The sequence below is a fragment of the Crocuta crocuta genome, unplaced genomic scaffold (assembly GCF_008692635.1).
Source record: "Crocuta crocuta isolate KB4526 unplaced genomic scaffold, BGI_CrCroc_1.0 scaffold39, whole genome shotgun sequence".
Taxonomy (NCBI): Eukaryota; Metazoa; Chordata; class Mammalia; order Carnivora; family Hyaenidae; genus Crocuta; species Crocuta crocuta.
In genome coordinates this window covers 5,584,744-5,605,614 of record NW_027533334.1, presented here as the reverse complement: position 1 = coordinate 5,605,614, position 20,871 = coordinate 5,584,744, and the positions used below count along the sequence as shown (strand labels likewise).

The 20,871-nt window shown below is 38.2% G+C and overlaps 1 protein-coding gene across 1 annotated transcript in view; it reads right to left on the bottom strand.

The window, feature by feature from the left end:
• Window positions 1–20,871, bottom strand: part of YWHAZ (tyrosine 3-monooxygenase/tryptophan 5-monooxygenase activation protein zeta) — a 32,775-nt gene that overhangs the window by 11,008 nt on the left and 896 nt on the right. The window contains exon 3 of the mRNA XM_077748271.1: window positions 18,389–18,693. Coding sequence (XP_077604397.1) covers window positions 18,389–18,682 — 294 coding nt within the window. The 5' untranslated portion in view covers window positions 18,683–18,693. The remainder of the gene's footprint in view (window positions 1–18,388; window positions 18,694–20,871) is intronic.

Genomic DNA, 20,871 nt, shown 5'->3' with positions numbered 1-20,871 from the left:
GACTTTCGCTTAGGTCATGATCTCGCGTTTCGTGGGTGCGAGCCCCGCATTGGGCTCTGTGCTGACTGACAGCTCAGAGCCCGGAGCCTATTTCAGAGTCTGTGTCTCTCTCTCTCTCCCTCCTAGAAATAAATAAAAATATAAAAAAATACTAAAAAATTTTAAAAAATGAAAAAAAAAATTCACAGTACTGGGCACATGGGTAGCTCAGTTGATTAAATGTCTGACTTTGGCTCAGGTCATTATCTCCCAGTTCTTGAGTTTGAACTCTCCATCAGGCTCTGTGCTGACAGATAAGGGCCTGGGGCCTGCTTCAGACTCTGTCTCTGTCTCTACCCCTCGCCCATTTACATTTTTTCTCTCTCTCATTCTAACGTAAATAAACATTAAAAATCCAAACTATTTTCTCTAGCAATTTAAAAATCTGCTTTTGATGACAACCACTGTCTCTTAATGTTAAGTGGAACAGAAAGCAGCAAGATAACACTGAAAGTCCACATCCAACACCTCTCTATAAATGTTCATCATCCAGTGCTAAGTGGTACATTTCTTTTTTTTTTAATGTTTATTCATTTTTTTGAGACAGTGAGGGAGCCAGAGCACGGGTGGGGGAGGGGCAGAGAGAGAGGGAAACAGAATCTGAAGCAAGCTCCAGGTTCTGAGCTGTCAGCACAGAGTGTGATGTGGGGCTCAAACTCACAAACCACAAGCTGAAGTTGGACGCTTAACCGACTGAATCACCCAAGTGCCTCACAAAAGGTATTGTTCTTGAGAAGGCACTGAACCTTAATCAAATCGATGGATAGATTATGTGGCCCTTGAGATCTTAGAGATAAAAGATACTTCTCCATCTACAATTAAACCCTTAGATTGTGAAAACATTTAAAATAAATATGTGGGGTCAAGTAATGACCTTTCCCTCCAATCCAGTCAATTTACCATAGCAGGATACATTATCAATAGTTTCTAACACATGCTTTGATCCAAGAATGATCTACATACCATCAGTGCTTTGACTCTGGAGTGTATTAAAATTAAGGAACCACATAAACTGACATGGCATCTAGACCTGGCTGCCCTTCCTAGGGTAGGCTCAACCTGCCTACACTAACAGGAACTTAAAACATTCAGTCCTGACTGTGGTCAAATATTTCTTGTTGTTCTTTTATTTTTTGGGAGGGCAGGGGGAGAGCGTAAGTGGAGGGGCAGAGAGAGGGGGACAGAAGATCCAAGGATCCAAAGAAGGCTCCGTGCTGACAGCAGGGAGCCCTGATGTGGCGCTCACAATGAGACCATGACCTGAGTTGAAGCTGGACGCTCAACCGACTGAATCACCCAGGTGCCTCTGTGGTTAAACGTTTCTAATGAAAGGTTTCTAAACTGAAAATCTATCTCTATTCTAATGACATACCACTATCACTGGTCCTTTAGTATGATTATAGTCTGAAATTAAGATGAAGAGTAAAACATCAAACCTTTAGGCAACAATTCGACTAGAAATCACCTAAAACACCCAAACTACTACCTGAACTGGTGGCAAGGCTCTAATCTCTAGGTATCCAAATACTTCTCCGAACCCCCCCGACCGGCTCCCCCAAACACTTCTTGAAACAGATTGGTAAAAGGATATACTCTAAAATCAGGCAGATTTTGAAAGTTCTCTTTTTACTAATTGTGATATCTCAGGCCAATTAATCTCAGAGCTAATCTATAAAATTAAATCAAAATCTAGTTGTATAAAATGATTAAAATGAAAATCTACTTCAAAAGGCTGCTATGAGAACTAAATAGGAGTATAAATAGGAAAGCAGCAATCTCAGTTCCTGACAGAGCAGGCGCTCTAGTCCAATATAGGGTAGAGGATCCTAACACTCAAAAATCTGCTTTAGTGCTCTTGTAATCTTATTCTTAATACTTTACTTTGAATTCAGTAATCTAAAATTTGTGGTACTATTAAGAGAGGTGAAATAGTGTGCAAAAGCTTTCATTTTAAAACACGGGATGGTCTTATCAAAGAAAAGTAACATTTTCCTATATTACTCTTTTTACAGCAGACTTGTCAAGGGCATACTCTATGGAGACAGACTGCCTACTGCCTAAATTTAAATCCCAGTTCACTGCTTACTAGCTGCGTCACTTTGACAAAGTTCTGAAATCTCCCTGGGTCTCAGGTATATCATCTGTAAAAAGGACATTATTAGTAGATATAACACACAAGATTAGTGAGGATTAAATGAGTTAATAGATAATAATCAGGGATCAGGGGTGCCTGGTGGCTCAGTTGGTTAAGCATCTTACTTTGGCTCCAGTCATATTATCTTAAATTATGGGTTCATGAGTTTGAGCCCCACATCGGGCTCTATGCCACCACCAGAGAGTGCTGTGGATCCTCGGTCTCCCTCTCTCTCTGCCCCTCCCCTGCTCTTCTCTCTTTCCAAAAAAACAAAAAAACAAAAAACCCACTTAAAAATAATAAGCAAGTAAATAATAAAATAATCTGTGCTAAGTACCATCTACCTTTCAATATCCAACTCTAATCCTATGTTCTCCCTACAGCTAATTCTCAAAACTACTGTTTTGGCCTACATTTTCTGGACCTCTAGTGTTTAGCAAAGAGGTTTTAATGAAAGGAAATATCCTAGCTTTTATTTATTACACCCATATAACACAAGAGATTTTTAAAACAAGGAGGCATGTGTTCAAACAGAATGAAGCCTAAGACAAACACCAAAGTGTAGGTGTGTGTATGCCTATGTGTGCACAACTTACAGAATACTTGAGGGTTTGTTTTGGGTTTTTTTGTTATTCTTTCTTTTTTAAATATTTTATTTTTAAGTAATCTCTTTACCCAACACGGGGCTTGAACTAATAACCCCGAGATCAGGAGTCACATGCTCTAGTAACTGAGCCAGACAGGCACACCCAAGATAGTCTGCATATGATCCTACTCATGTGTCTTCTTTAAGCTTTAAGGACACAAGTGTTTGCACAGGCAACATAAATTCCCAGAAGGATACAAAAAGGACTAGGACTAATAGAGATTACCTCTGAGAACACAGGATAAAATCAGAAAGTTTTCATTCACTTACTTTTTACTTCATATCCTATAGTCTATAACATCTAAATTACTATCCAGAGCAATTATAATTTAAAATAGTTTAATTATGATTTTGTACCTTTAACTTTTCACATACCTATATATTCTTAACCTGCTTACAAGCTCTATAAAGACATATTTTGGAGGCACCTGCGTGGCTCCGTCGGTTAAGTGTCCAACTTCAGCTCAGCTCATGATTTCAAGGTTCTTGGGTTTGAACCATGTGTCAGGCTCTGTGCTAACAGCTCAGAGCCTGGGGCCTGTTTCAGGTTCTGTGTCTCCCTCCCTCTCTCTCTCTCTGCCCCTCCCCCACTCACATTCTATCTCTCTCAAAAATAAACAGTTAAAAAAAAAGGGCGTTATCTTGTACATATAAGGCCCTTAAATATTAAATCCCCAGGCTGGGTTATTACATATGTATAATTTCAACAGCTTTATTTTAATATAACAGAAAAAAACTAGAATAGCCTTAAGAGAGTAACGGAGGAAATAATCGGAGCTCAGCAACTGGAAAGCTATCAAGAGTTCATCATCTAGTCAAACCTCTAGTTCAGACAAAACGAGACAGAAATTCTTAAGGTTAGTACTGTCTATCAGATTATTATTCTGCAAAGGAAAAACAATATTCTGTTTCTCTAAAGACCTAAGAGATTTCTCAAAAGTGACAAGTGTTTGGGTGCTATATACAGTTGATCCTTCAATAACATGGGTATGAAGCGCATAAGCCCACCTATTAAGGGGATTTTTCTCAGTACTGTAGATTTATTTTCCATATGATTTCCTTAATAACATTATTTTCCCTCTAATTTTAATACAGTGTGCAACACATATACAAAATATGTGTTAACAGACTGTTTATTGTTATGGGTAAGAAGTTTTTGGGTAGTCAAGTTATACAAATTCAACTGTGTGCAGAGTCTGCACCCCAACCCCCGCATTGTTCAGGGGTCAACTATACTCAGCAGCCAAGGGCCAGACTAGGTACATATACAACCTAACATGCTTCCAGGACCTCTGGATAAGCTCCAAGTTTCTATGTAATAACGCTGAAGGAGGCAGAGAGAGACAAAAATTCAGAGACAGGGTTTTCCTATGTTCTGCTGCAGGATTAATTTCAAAACCTCCCCCTTCCAATTTTATCCCAGGAAAATTTCTCTAATGCACTGAATACTTCCCACTCCACCACTATTCCTTAGATTTTCTTTAAATTCAAAGTCACTTTTTCCTTCCTATCTTACATGAGAATCAGAATTTAGAAACTAGGGGTCCTTAGAATAAACTCTAAAAATTAAACAAGAACCTATTATAAAATGTTTATATATTTATTTCAGCACTAAAGAATGGCCACTATGCACTTACATTACATTGTTGCGATACGGACTTGCCAATTAAAATACATAAAAGCCAACTGATGAACGATCTAGTTCAAAGGAAAATTACAAGTTACAGATCGGAGATCTTCTCACCCTTTCAAAGAGTAATCCATTCTTAAGAAAATGAACATAACTGTTTAGAAAGTACTTCGGCAAAATATATTCAGTTCATAACCTCTGACAAAACAGTCACACTATGGGACATCTTATCTTAAAAAAATTCAACTGCTTGGTACTTTTGTATCCTAGGGTGTTTCTGGAAGTCCTTGGAGCTGTTTAAATTCATGCCCTATGTAACTATAACTGGTTAAGTAACAGGACAACATCATATGTCTCCTAGAGGGCACAATATCACTGCCAGGAATTCTCTAAAAAGCACAATCTGAATAATAAGAACTCACTAGACAAGTCCAAATTGAGGGACAGTCAACAAAATAACAGGAACAGTACTTCTGAAAAAGGTGACAAAATCATGAAAAGGGGAAAGAGTGAAAAACTGATCCAGATTAAAGGAGAATAAGGAGGAGCACCTGGGTGGCTCGGTCGATTAAGCATCTGATTCCTGATTTTGGCTCAGTTCATGATCTCTAGGTTCGGAGATGTTTTGAGATCAGCTGTAAGATGAGCCTTGGTGGGCATGGAGCCTACTTAAGATTCTCTCTCCCTCTGCCCTCCTGCCCACCCCCCTCCCAAGAAAATGAGAAAGAAGACATGACAATCAAATGCAAAGTGTGACCCTGGATTAAATTCTGGACCAGAATTAGGAGGTTATAGTGGTATTATTTGTGAATAAATTCTACAGATTACGTAGTTTATTTCGTTATTTTTTCATTTCTTTTAAAAAAAGTTTTTTTAAATGTTTTATTTATTTCTGAGAGAGACACAGCATGAACAGGAAGAGGGTCAGGGAGAGAGGGAGACATAGAATCTGTGCTGAGCTGTCAGCACAGAGCCCGACGCAGGGCTCGAACCCAGGAACCATGAGACCATGACCTAAGCCAAAGTCAGACGCTTAACCGACTGAGCCACCCAGGTGCCCCTTTCATTAATTATTTTACAAAATTTTATGAAATACTGATTTTGATCATGATACTGCTGTTATAGGACATGTTAACATATGGGGAATCAGTTAAAGAATATATGGGAAATTCATCATACTCGTTTTCCAAGTTTCCCCCTAGGTTTGAAATTATTTCAAAATGAAGTTAAAAAATAACTGGTCAGAAAGACAATTTAACTATCTTATGTAGAAAAGATTATTTCCCCTGTTAGGTATTTAATATTATAATTATCATATAAAAATTTTAAATTTTAAAGTAAAATTCTTTTAATAGTGACTATTTCTAGAACATGAAAATGCTAGTGAGTCAGCTCTCCATCCTCATACCCTTCTTGTACTCAACTGTGTTTTTCAAATTTTTTATTGGATTGGTAAAATTTCTATTTAGGACAGAAACAGCAAAAAACAAGTGATGATGCATTTTTAAATAAAAATATAAAGGCTGGGAAGGAGGTTCCTACTTTTTCTTAGAGAGTATTCCACCAACAGAGCTAAATTTAATTTCCCTTAAGATAAATATACATAAAATAAATGTCATTAGCAAATAGTAAAATAGCCCCAAAATATCAAAGCAAAAATATTCTGGTAAGACATTTATGGACTGCAATTTGAAAACATACCTGGAGTAGGTCTCCTCTGATTTGACTTTACCAAACATGTGAATGGGAAAGATCAAGCTCCCATGACCCACTCCTCTGTTTCAAATTGTACTACCATGGCCCTCTTCCATGAAAACAAATGAAGACATTAAGATACAGATATTCTACTTTCATACAAATCATGCATGAAAAATGCCAGTAGTTAAAAGGGAAAGGGGGCAGGAAATTGAGGCACAAAGGCCTCCAAATGTGGTTCTCATTATTTGCCGTTAAGTACAGAACCCTAAAATACAGTCTAAAACTGAAGTCATTGTTTTAATTTTTCCATTATTCTGACAATCCCACATCCCTCTTAAAAATTCATACATACAACTGAGTAAACATCATGTCTCCACCTACAACTAAGGGGATACAATGAGGAGACAAAAATTATCTGGCGCCTCAGTGGCTCAGCTGGTTGACTCCTGACTTCAGCTCAGGTCACAATCTCACGGCTTCCTGGGTTCCATGCTAATGGCACAGAGCCTGCTTGGGATTCTCTTTCTCCCTCTCTCTCCCTACTTCCCCCACTCGTGCTCTCTCTCCAAAAAAAAGAGAGAGAGAGAGAAAATATGAATGCTTATGGTATAACCTAACCTCTGAGCTTCAGTTTCTGATCTGTGAAAATAAAAAGCTAGGACAGATGCTACTTCAAGCCTAAAATTCAATGATTCTTAAAGTTCAACTTCCAATTTATTATTTAATTACAAAACACATAACACCTTGCAAAAGACGTTTTTAATAACATCCTTGGGGAGCCTGGGTGGGTCAGTCAGTTGAGCGTCTGACTTCAGCCCCGCATCGGGCTCCGGATCGGGCTCCATGCTGACCAGCTCAGAGCCTGGAGCCTGCTTCGGATTCTGTGTCTCCCCCTCTCTCTGCCCCCGTCCCCTGCTCATGCTCTGTGTCTCTGTCTCTCAATAATAAATAAACATTTTTAAAAAATAATATCCGGGGCGCCTGGATGGCTTAGTCGGTTAAGCGTCCGACTTTCGCTTAGGTCATGATCTCGCGGTTCGTGGGTTCGGGCCCCGCGTCGGGCTCTGTGCTGACTGCCAGCTCAGAGCCTGGAGCCTGTTTCAGTCTGTGACTCCCTCTCTCTCTGACCCTCCCCTGCTCACGCTGTCTCTATCACTCTCTCTCAAAAATAAATAAAACATTAAAAAATTTTAAAAATAGGGGCGCCTGGGTGGATTAGTCGGTTGAGCGTCCGACTTTCGCTTAGGTCATGATCTCGCGGTTCGTGGGTTCGGGCCCCGCGTCGGGCTCTGTGCTGACTGCCAGCTCAGAGCCTGGAGCCTGTTTCAGTCTGTGACTCCCTCTCTCTCTGACCCTCCCCTGCTCACGCTGTCTCTATCACTCTCTCTCAAAAATAAATAAAACATTAAAAATTTTTAAAAATAAAATAAAAAATAAAAAAATAATATCCTCAATAGGAAACTTAACTCCGTATAAGTTCACATTTTTAGTCTTGGACAATTCGCTTGTAGAGAGAGTTTTCCCAGACCTTTCGCTTTATTTTCCAGAGCCAATGAGTCTTTTGGCATTCCTAGGTCTAAACTTTTAAAAAGAAAGCAGGCCTTTTTTGTTGCAATAGGGGCCCAACAATTTGGAAACTAGTCTCTTACTCCCCCTTGTGGCTGGAATGGCATCTTTTCTTTAACTGCAATTTCAATTAGTTGCTTCCAACCAATTTAGTTAAGTGCCCCACCCCAACTGCTAACTAATCAGATGGTGTCAAGAACTAATTTGCTGACAGTTCTTAAAACTCACTTTTCTATGCAATGTTGGCCTCCGATTAAGGTCATGTGGTATGAAAAGACAAAAGTACTTAACTTCAAGAATGGGGATCACAGAGGATTCTAACCAATCACTTAACTGAATACATTTTCCATTAATAAATACATGGCAAATCTTTACCATTTAACTTCTAAAAAAAAAATAAAGTTAACTTGAGAAAACCAAGATATATTATCCCTGGTGTTTAAGGAATGTCAAAGCCAGCCTAAAATTTTATTCTAATTCATGCTGAAAGCTATAGAGGTCGCTCCCTGATTTTTTTCCCCCAACTGAATCAAAAGATATTTGCAGAAAACTTAGTGATAGAAAGCCTGATGTGTTTGTATGTTTGTTTCAAAATAGTATGTTTCAAAATATTAACTGGGTGAAAGGACTCAAAAGAAGTGGGATGAAAAACTGCTAAGTTAAATCAGGTTCGAGGAATGGTCTGCCTTTGGATCCTTAATACCAGCAAAATAATCCTAATCAATGTTTTACCTCATATTCAAAACGTAGCTCCTAATGATTAAAAGTAAATGGTGGAAAGTACCAAAAACAACTTATAGACTATTAAGTGATAACTATTAAAATTGTTCTGACATGCTGGGGGGGAGGGGGGAGCTTTCCTTCTCCCCTGCTGCAGAATCTCTCTATAGCTGGCATCAACCTTGACCTGAGCTGTCACCCACTAAGGCCCCATTTCTCAACACTTCCATCACAAAACACTTTTTGTTTAAAACACCTAATTTGATAGTGTTTCATTTGCACATTCACATTGCATAGTATATATAAACTCCCTACTGGGACTATTTAGTTGCTTTTTTAAAAAAAAGGTGAAGAGTTCTTTCATACTCAACCAACATGAAGTACTTCCCCTCTCTCTTATTTTATTGTTTGTGTATGTGTCTATTTTTCTAAGTTGTCAAGATTTTTTAAGAGCAGGAACTTTTAATATTTATTATATTTGTTAACAGCATAGGGATCTTATAAAATAGGTAATCAACAAATACTAAATGTAAGAAGTTTAAGCAGTTTATTAAAATTCTTATTTAGCTTGAAAATTAATAAATCAAGCCACAATGAAGTGGTATCAGAGGCACAAAAGAAGGTAAATGTAGATTTGCTATTTAATATCACCATGGGTGTGTTAACTCAGTAATTTTCAAAACATCTTAAAGGTAGATACTATCATCATTCCCATTTTGAAAATGTAGAAAGTAATAACTTTCCCAGAGTCATAAGAAAAAATTTCAACACCCAGAAGTCTGCATAGCCTGTTAGATTCTATCATCCCTTTAAAGGCAGTATACACTTTATTTTTAGAACAATTACACAAGATTATTCTTCAAGTCTTATCCCTGTGATCCAATTAAATTAACGGTCTGATGATAATCCCCTCTATCAGATGAAAACAACCAAAGGGGGAAGTGAAAGGAAAAGTCATTATTCATAACAAAGAGCGTGATCATTTTGGGATGTCATATTTCCAAACATTTTCCAAACACAGTAGTAAAGTATTCAAATTACTGAATTGAGAACTTACTTGTTCTAAGTGTACTACAGCCTGCCTATATATAATACTGCCCTCAACTGTCAATTCCACAGAATCACATTTTAAAAGAAATGCATTTGGAGTAGGAGTTTCATCAAATGTCCCTCTATAAAATGTGGTCCAAGAAGGTTTATGTTCTTCCAAACTCTGGGGAATGGTGTTTATTATAGGTGTTAAAAAGCAAAAGAAAAAAAAAAAAAGATGAGATAACAGTTCATGAGTCTTGGATCAACAAATAGGTCTTTTTCAGAAAAGCATTTGTAATTAATCAATTAAGCTGAGAAACCCTCAAGTCAGACTGGGTTGGGTTCTTTGGTAATACTGCTAATTAAAAAAGACTCTGAGATCTTAAAAGCTATTTTCAAGAAGGGAATTAACCTCCACCAAAAAGCGTTTTTAACTTCTCATTAAACAATAAATGAACTCCCCAATATAACAAAAGTTGGGCACTTCTTGCGAATTAAATGCAATAGAGTCTTTCTTAGATTAAAACAAACAAACAAACAAACAAACAAACAGGCATACAGGTCAACCGTCTTCTTTTGGTCTACTTAACTCTACATACTAACATTTGATTGACTGTCCTTACATTCTCACCTGGCCATCCTGCCTGTGGCTAACCCCACTGTAAGCATATATTCATTTAGGGAAGAAGGAAGAATGCTCACAACAAATTCTGTTAAAAGAAACTCACAAAACTTTTTATGCTGAAACCTTTTAGCAATCTATTCCAATGTAAACAAATGTGCATGTGCATATCACAGGATTCATGCTGATAACAAATCAGTTAGCTATACTTCCGTGTTTTATTGCCAAGAGCCAACTGTAGCAATAAATAAATAATCAAGCCACTAGAAAATAATTAGTGAATTCTAGCAAGATGTAAGACTACTGTATACCACATTACTACTTATGTCACACATTGTATCCTACCAAAAAATGCAAAACTAAATCAATGACAAATGACAACTGGTACCACATTTTCATTCAGAAAGAACAAATGAAGAATGACCTGTTGCACAGAAATGTACCTAATACACACTGAGAAGTGCTGAGACACAGTGGCTAAGCACACCATTCCTCCCAAGCCAATTCAAGTCTGTGCTGCCTAAAAATATTGGTATGCTTAATATTATATGAAATACCATAAACATCAATAGTCTGTCCTGTTTTCAAGGAGAATGAAGGAATGGAGACAATCCTCTGAAGTTGGGAAAAAAAAAATGAACATGATTAAAGTAAATTCTAAATCGGAGTAACGAAGTAGAAATCATCGGGCCATAAAGATGGGAATTAACAATGATTTGTATCAGGAACAGTTAAGACCAAACTAAAGCCAAAGGCTTTGTGTATGAGATTTTGACAAAGATAGAGCAGTCAGAAAGACCAGGGTTTTACAGATATATAAGAGCTGTGTGCAGCACAGAACTGCTAAAATTAGGTAGAGAGAACGGACAGGCAATTTGAAAAGAAAGATGAACTCTAGCTTTTGGCATATTGAAACTGACAGCGATCCTAAATCTCCTAAAGAGCAGTGTTTATTCTCCATGTAAAACCATTGCAATAAAGAGCTGTAAGAATGAGGATGAAATCACAATAGGGATCTCGGCAATTCTAGGAAAAACAATATTCTATATTATAATTTCAGTGGACTACAATATGTTTTCTAACTATCATTGACACCTGAGCGTCTATAATTTTAACTTAAAAATATTTTCATACATATACATGTTCTTCACTATGAATACACCGAAGATCACCTACTTTGGGATCAAAAATATGTAATCAAATTAATCTCAATAGTCCAATAACATTTAATTCAATATTATAAAGGCAAAACTATTTCATATCCTGGGCTCCCTTCATGTGCCTGACCCACTATAGACATATATAGAAAATACAGAAAGAGTATCTATATAGAATGCAGATACTATATTCATGGGGTAAAAGTCTTTCATAGGTTAAAGACCCAATTATAAGAACAAGATTAATGTATAAATAATGATTAACAAACTATAAAAACTATAAAATGGAAGACACTGAGAATCTATTCTGGTATTACTAAAAGAAGAAAATGAGTCCAAAGAACAGAACCAAACTGTCAAAGATCAAATTTTCAAAAAATCTGTCACCTTATAAAACCTCAGATTTTCCTTATAAAGACAAATAAGTATTTTTGCACGTCCACCAACCCACCTTTTAAGAGGCAAAATTTGGTGTCATTTTAAGAAATTTATTTACTTATTTTTTTAAATTTATTTCTGAGGGAGAGAGAGAGAGACAGTGTGAGCAGGGGAGGGTCAGAGAGACGGAGACACAGAATCTGAAACAGGCTCCAGGCTCTGAGCTGGCTGTCAGCACAGAGCCTGACACGGGGCTCGAACCCACGAACCGTGAGATCATGACCTGAGCTAAAGTCCAACACTCAACCGACTGAGCCACCCAGGCACCCCTAAAATTTATTTTTTGAGAGAGAGAGAGAGAGAACAAGCAGGGGAGGGGCAGAGAGTAGGAGAGACAGAATCCAAAGGAGGCTCCGCACCAACAGCGCAGAGACTGATGCAGGACTCCACTTCACAACTGTGAGATCATGACCTGAGCCAGATGAAGAGTCAGATGTTTAAACCACTGCCACCCATATGCCCCTGGTGTCATTTTTTTGCTGAAGTCTTTTCCTGCCCTTGGAAGTCACTTATTCCTTAGTTTACAACACTATACACATGATCCTTCACTCATAGGTAAGCAAACAGGACAATGGCCATGACTTGGGCTAAATGCCTGAGGATAGAAGGTTTTTCAAATATTCTCTGGAATCCCTCTCAGCTTCTATCAGCAATTATTGGTAACTGTTAACTGAGGAACAATCTGATATTTGTTTCCAAAACCATACTAAATTGGTTATAATTACTTAAAATATTATGCTATCTAAGTATTAGGAAATACAACTGTGAAAAAACAGGTTACTATGAAAACTAAATTGAGTGTTTTGGAACAACTGGCTTTTAAAGGAGAGTTACATACAGAAAAATCGCTTAGGTTCAACAATTAGAAGACCAGAAAAAAATACACATTTCTAGAAGGAATCTGTACTGACTGCTTATCAAGCATTTATGTTCTCACTCTACTATGCAAATCCAAAATGTATTTATAAAGGATCCGTCTATATGGGTAGTTAGAAAATTATTTGAAAAGGTATTGGGAAGTGCCAGGGTCGCTCAGTCAGTTAAGTGTCCGACTCTAGGCTTCAGCTCAGGTCATGATCTCTCAGTTCATGAGCTTGAGTTGTATGCTGGGGTCTGCACTGACAGTGTGAGGCCACTTGGGATTTTCTATCTACCCCTCCCCAACTCAACCTCTTGTCTCTCCCAAAATAAATAAATAAAACTTAAAAAAACAGTCTTGGTCTCACATTAAAACCAGGCAACAGAACATATATAAATATCTACATTTTCATTTAAAACAAAGGTTTAAAACAAGTATGATCACATAGACTACTTTTCAATTAACCAATTAATTAGGATGCTTCTACTGTACCACTATTGAGGTATTACTAGTAGGATTTCTTTTAATGATAAAGTTGAGTTCTTAAAACATGAAAAGCAAAATTACTCTTGGTAAGCTATTATATAAATAACTAACTCTAAAATAGCTTATTTTCCACCTTTCTGATTCAAAATGCCTCTGCTGAGGCTGCATACAATCTCTTCCTTTCCCTTCTGTAGATAAAGAGTTGGATCAGAGGCACCTCAGTCAGTTAAGCATCTGACTTCAACTCAGGTCATGATCTCACAGGCGGGGAGTTCGAGCCCTGTGTTGGGCTCTGTGCTGTCAGTTCAGAGCCTGGAGCCTGCTTCATATTCTGTGTCTCCCCCCACTCCCTGCCCCTCCCCCACTCACACTCGGTCTCTCAAAAAAAATGAGTAAATGTTAAAACAAATTTAAAAAGAGTTGGATCATTATTTAAAATTTTTAATGTTTTACTTATTTCTGAGAGAGAAGCAGCGTGAGCAGGGGAGGGTCAGAGAGAGAGGGAGACAAAGAATTGGAAGCAGGCTCCAGGATCCGAGCTGTCAACACAGAGCCCAACATGGGGCTCGAACCCACAAACCATGAGACCATGCATGACCTAAGCTGAAGTCGGACGCTTAACTGACTGAGCCACCCAGGTGCCCCGGATCATTATTTTAGATGTGTGCCTATACTTCCCATATTTGAGATTTTTAACTCAGGTTTTTTTCACTCTAATTCCAATTTTAAATCCTTTAATCTTTTCCTCTCAGTTTGCTTTTGACACACGAATAATAATCTTCACGGCTCATCTTATCACTAAAACTAAACATTCCCATGTCTATCTCTTACTAGAACAGGTAGAAAGTACTACATTCTAAGTTTATTTGAGAGGGAGGGGAGAGAGAGCGAGCACTTGGATCAAGTGAGTGGGGGAGGGGCAGGAAGAGAGAGTCTTAAACAGTACAGAGCCTGAGCCCACAAACCCTGAGATCACGACCTGAGCCTGAAATCAAGAGTCTGATGTTTAACTGACCTCAGAGCCACCCAAGTGTCCTGAAAGCATTCCATTCTTACTGAAGTACTGCTATACTGGAAAAGGATATGTTGCCTATTGCTCTTAATCAAGTTGTTGATCATTCTTCCCCTTCCCACCAGACAGCAAACATCTGCCTTTCTAGTGTCATTCCTTTATTTTCTTTCATTTCCCCATCATACACCTCAGACTTCCCAGCTGTATAAAATACCTCACCAGGTGCAATACTTACTGCTTATCATGGTAACTCTTCAGAAAATATCAAAAAGACTGTCCAAGGCATTCCTCTCTAGGAGAGAGACTGTAGATATGTACCTACTATGCCACAGGCCTTTGTATTTTGAAACATACCAAAAGCCTTTTGACAAAAACATGTAAATATATTAAGTGGTAAAGTATAACACTATAAAATCCTTTTGAGAAGCCTTATTCCAAGAAATGAGCTGCCTAGCGATTTTCAACTTACAATTTCATATGGCTGTTTTCAAAGCCCAGGGCACATATTAAGATATTCAGACCAGGAAAGCCTCCAAAGCTACCTGGTTACTTAGCTGCTTAACAGCAGTTCTGAAGGCTGGAGATAAAAACCAGTGCCCAGCAACCACACCTAAGAAGTGCCTTGGGCAAATAAAAATGTAGAGAAACTTAATAAAATTGAATTCAATCAAGTTAAATGAGTTAACTCTTACTCTTACTCAACCACTGCTGCCAACTGTTACAAATGCTAGATTCAAGATTTTGCTGCTTCACATTCTACAAGCTGTTCTTCGCCTTATTCCTGTAGCTTTCAAATTTTTTAATAAAACTTTGGAAAATTTACTGGTCAGTATGGACCCTCTGCCCCACAACAATACAGTTTTTAAGGCTTCTTGGATTTAAATCCCATTCCTGGACTCTTAAGAGACTCCTAATTTTCATTCCTCATAACAATCTTACAGGGTAGACCTTATTCTAATTGAACTCCCTCCATTTTCTCAGAGGGACTGCATGATTTTCTTAGGCCTTGCAACTATTAGATGACTAAAAGTTGGTCTGACTCAAAACCTGGCATTCTTTTTACACCACTACATTCTTCTTTGAACTTGAATTGGGTTTTCTGGTATATAGTTCATCATTTTGTCATTTCACATTCAAGACAAAATATCCAATTTTTAGCTTCGTCTTATGGGTTTATGCAGAGGAGGTATTACAGATCACTAGTGTTGAGTCCCTGCTCGACTAGCAAGAAAGCTTTTGGTCTAAGATCTGGCAGGAAAAGGCTGATTGCATTAGTTCACATATTGCAAACTTCAAATTAACAACACAAGAACCCCAAGTTCTCTAGTGTAAAGAGAAGTCCATGTTGTAAAGAATATGCCTGTGACCATTTTCCATAGTAATGCTCTACAATTCTTGCACGAAGTGACAAAGCTACGCTTTCTGGTAAATGGTATAAATTAAACAAACACTTGATAAATGCACATAACCAGAATGACCATCACCATTTTATAACAGACTAAAAGCTCTTTAGAAAAACTTAGCTCCTTTTTATGGGAAAAGGGTCTTAGCCAGTGTGATAAAGGTGCTCAAAAGAACAATGAAGTCTGGTTCATCACTGATAAAACTGAACAGTAACATTAATTCTGAAAAGGGATCACCTGCTTATTTTTCTCAAATGAAAAAAAAATCAAAGTTCAGAAAAAAGCTAGAATAAAAATTATGATTATTTTTTTACCATGTAAGTGAGCCCTTCAAATATAATTAAAACAAACTTCCACTAATCACCAAGTACATCAAAGAATTTTTTCTCTAGGAGAAATGGCAGTTCTGCTGTATTTTTTTCTTGTTTTACTTGAAGAGGGAAAAGGAATTTTATGTAAGACGTTTCCAGAGCCAACATGACCTGTTTGAAAAAGATGACAGGTCTACTTGTAAAGAACCATGGTATCTGTAAATACTGAATTTTCCCAAGATGAAACAGAAAAGGCCTTGAAAAATTAGCAGTGCTGCTGACCTAGTTCTAATACCCTCTTTTCCAAAAGAAGCCTTTTTGTCCATTTACTTATTAGCAAATACCTGAATACATACTATATATTAGGAAGCATGAGCCATACAAAGACCAGTAACAGCAGAGTTAAAAGATCTACTTTTAGATCACTAAAAGACCAAGGCTGGAAGCAAAAGCTTTTGTATAGTGAAGGAATTAAACTTTCATTTATCTATACACTCATGGTGGAAATTTCATTTAGACTTGGTGAGAGGCCAGTATTATTCTGAAGAACATGGGTAGTCACCAATAAATATCAAACCTCATTAAAAATTAACAATCTATTTAGAGATGAATCTAGTTATTCTCATCCACTGATCCCATGAAGTATTTCTTTTTTCTTGATAAGGAAATGAAAGGGAAACAAAGTTAAAACTGCTACAGTCTTTTCCTCACAATGACAGGAGCTTTTATACCTTGTATGGGGAAAACATGCAAATACCTACCTGGAATAGCAAAGAAGCTTGTTAGTAGAAAGTAAATGTTACTACATCCCCTGTTAGTCCTAAGATTCCTAAGCCAACAAACTCTTTGAAACCAAAATAAAAATTATCTAATCTATCAGGTATAGTAATTGGGGGGGAAACCACAGAGTTAACAAAATTAAGTAACATATATTCAGTATAGTATATAACACATACTATACTAGCCATTAAAGAGAGTAAGGGAAAAAAACCCCAACACATTTTTTATTACAGAAAAACATATTTTTGAATCTTAAATATTCTTAGTACCTTAGCAAACCACAAGATAAACATTTGTTATTTAGCCTTGATTAAAAACATGGAATTCTTTTCCCATCTTAAAAATAAATGACACAGGAGTGCTTGGGTGGCTCAGTCGGTTAAGTGGCCAACTTCAGCTCAGGTCATTATCTCGTGGTTTGTGAGTTCAAGCCCCGCATGGGGTTCTGTGCTGACAGCTCAGAGCCTGGAGCCTGTTTCAGATTCTGTCTCTCTCTCTCTCCCTGCCCTTCCCCTGTTAGTGCTCTGTCTCTCTCGGTCTCAAAAATAAACAAAGAAACAGTAATTTTAAAAAAATTTTAATAAATAATACCTATCAATATGAAGATTTTAAATAAAAAAGAAAAAAAAAGCAGCACCCAAGACAGATACTACATGAGGATGAGAAGACTTGGTGAGCCCATATTCATTAAGATAAAAAATATTGCTCTTTAAAAGACAGCCATGAAGAAAGTACCATTTCAGAAAAATATTCATAACTTAGGACTTAAAGATATTCTATTAGTAATTAAAGACTTGTGTAAAGGAATATTAATACCATCACAACTTTAATAAAAGCCCCAAATCTAAAACCATGTCAGAAATAATCCTCTATTGCTCATTATATATAGCCCTTCCGTGAACAAGGTCCAAATAAGCATGCACCTGGATTTCTATTCAGAGTCCCATAAACAGTAACCTGTCCAGAGAAACTGGGATACTCGTTCCCTATACAAGAGCCCTACCATACGGAGACCCAGTGTGTAACTTGAAATCCTACAGGTAATCATTTAGTAAAATCACTCCTGCTTCATTCAGAAAGTATTAATGTATATATGTTATATGCTAAATGACTGGCTCTTCTACTGATTTATCTTCAGATTTTAAACTTTTCTGAATGAGAATGCTATCATTTGTAAGAAAACAGATTAAAATTAACAAAAATGCTATGTACTCTTCTTTAAAGCTTTTTAAAGAAGCAGTGCTTCCACACAGCAGGTACTGAATTCTAAAAATATTTCTTGATGGAAACTAGAACACAAGTTTTGAGTTATTCATGACCTTTTACTGTAGTTGCCAGTGTTCAAAATTGACCTCTAACAAATGCAGGAAGAGGTAAAAAGCAACTCTGAAGTCACAGCATAAGCTGATTCATTATATAGCGGCGAAACCAGGGATGGGTAGGTCTGCAGACCTTATACATGAGGTCTGTTACATCTCTTATACATAAAACAAGATATGCAAAACTCCTGTGTCCCCAGATGTACATTTAAGAAAATGAATTCTAGAACTACTACAAATACATTAACCATAACTGAAATACTATCTTTTCAATTAGTACAAAACATACGTCTTTTTTTTTTTTTTTTTTTGGTCTATCTGAAGTGACTAATAATCAGTATTCCATTTAATTTATACAAACTTAACTACAACTGTTCTAATACCTTTTAGTAATGACACCTTGAAGACTTCCAAATTTAGAACACTCTTATAAAGGAAAAGAAAACCCAAAGAAAGAAAAAATTGAGAGCAACACCTGATATTCGTTACAGGAACCCTACATTATAGTGAAGCTAGACTGAATGTTTGATTCTCACCAGTACATCATTGCAGATATCTCTTAGCTCGGTCTCAATTTTCTCTCTGTATTCTCGAGCCATCTGCTGTTTTTTCTCAGCACCTTCCGTCTTTTGCTCAATACTTGAGACGACCCTCCAAGATGACCTACGGGCTCCTACAACATTTTTATACGCAACCGAGAGAAGATTCCTCTCCTCATTGGATAATTCGGCTCCTTGCTCAGTTACAGACTTCATGCAGGCTGCCATGTCATCATATCGCTCAGCCTGCTCGGCCAGTTTGGCCTTCTGCACCAGCTCATTTTTATCCATGACTGGATGTTCTGCAGGGAAAAAAAGTAACATTTAGATATTTTTCCATCAAAATACACAGACTCAAAATTATACCTTTTGTAAATGTTATATTAACACCTCAAAACTAATGGCCTGTGGAAAAGTCTTCACATGAGGAATTTAATGTAGTCCCACAAAAGGATGAGCAGAATAGTGGGGAAGAAAGGAAGAGAGAAGGCATACTCAGCATTCAGGGGGCCAATTTAAAACCATTAACATAAATGTAGCAAAACTAAAATCATCATCTTTGTTCAGAAGATCCTAATTTCACATCAAATCAAAGCACATTTGATCAAAGAGCTACCCTAAAATCCAACCCTTACCTTACTTAGCCAAAATCTCAATTCCACTTTCCAATAGCCTAAATAATCCAAGTCAGCAGTTTATCTTTAGTGAAAGCACTAGCAATGAAGAACATTACAACCTCTATCATTTTTCCAGAATCCTGATTCAAGTCAGCTTAATGTAATTCGTGTCTTTTCATTTTAATAATACCTACTGTTCTGGTCAGAAACATTTAAGCTTACATTTTATTGGTATTAATAAAATTAATTTGTTGCTGGTATTATCCCAGCAACATTTGACAGCAGATCATAGCATGACAATTTTCTGGAAGAACGTGCCAAATTGCCTGACTTAAGGCATTTTGAATAGAACACACCCACCCACCATGGCCATCTAACAGACCCTAAGGCCTCATTTACCTGTACCTTGTTATACACATAGATGCTTTAAAAATACATCCATGAGTCCTGACTCTTAACTTCATGTGAGCACTAAAATGTATATAGTAAGTGCTTCTAGTGTGGTGTTTCTTACATCACTGCTCTAGTTTAAATGCGTACTTACTGCACTGTTTCCAGTAGTCAAAATTTAATTGATATTATCAATTCAAGTTGCCCTTACAATAACTTCTCACCTAATTCTCTTTTCAAAGCTCCCTAGACGTTTTAATTTACCCGTTATAGTTCTCCTTAGGTATCCTTTTGAAAGGTACTAAAACAGTACAGAAAGATACTAAACCATACACTGATCCCACAGAATAAGTGATAAATATAGAGCCTGAAGTGCACTATTAAAAGGTGAACAGAAGAGCCACTGTCACTAGAAGAACTGACTCCCCGGTATCAGATCCTTTACCTTCCCAGGAAAATCCCACAATACTTTTTTAAAGCCAAATCAGAACAAGGTGAACAAGTAATCATCTAGCTTGGATGCAAGGGATGCCGTGTCAACGCGAAACTATATAAAATTTATGATTACATACCCCACAACCCTCAAAATTACTAATTTTCTCCCTAGGATCTAAAGAACGCTCTTAGGCTAACGCTGCTTCTGACGAAAAATTATCAAAAACCAGTACAAAGGTTTCTCTCCCCAAACCCTCGGGTACAAGGGGAAGTGGATCAGGCTTCTCACACAGTAACTAGTACTCCCAAGGCCTCGCATCGTATTGCGGAGAAGACTCGCCGCACCCATTTAACCCTTAACCGACGTTAAGACGTCGAGTGAGGTGAAACGAACACGGGCAGACCTTGACTTTAAAGTGCAAATCCTTCCGTCCGCGCTCTCCGCAACCACCCCTCCTTGGCTCCGCCCAAGTCCCCGATTCTCCTTCTTTGTCATGGCGGATCTGTGTCAAGGAGCCCAACCTACTGCTGAGTGTTAATTCCCCCCCACCAGAGCGAGAGGGAGGAGCGGCGCGCCCCCGCCCGAGCCAGGGAAAGGGGGGGGGAAGCAGCCCGCCCGCCCCGAGGGCAGAGACGCCAGAGCCGCCCGCAGAAGCGGAACCACGACCGGCCGGGCGGCGGACACACCCCACTCTCCCACCCGCGTCTCCTCCGCCACCGGACACCGCTGGTGCTCATTTAGTCTATACGGACCCGACAGCTGCAGCAGGTGGGGGAGGGGGCCAGAGCCACACCCAGGCAAGCGGGGGCACGGCCGGCTGTTACGCTCAGCCTTACCCGCCCTAAGAGGAGGTCACCGTCTAAAAAGCGAGCACTGGGACCCTCGATTCAAGCCCACCAGGCAGGCGAGCGAGACGCCGGCCCACGGTCTTCCCCGTTTTCTTCTCTAACCCCCCGCTGGGCACACAGCCCCCCCATTCACCCGAGGGAAAACAAACAAAAAAAAAACCCAGCCCCATCCCCCACCCTACCGCGGAA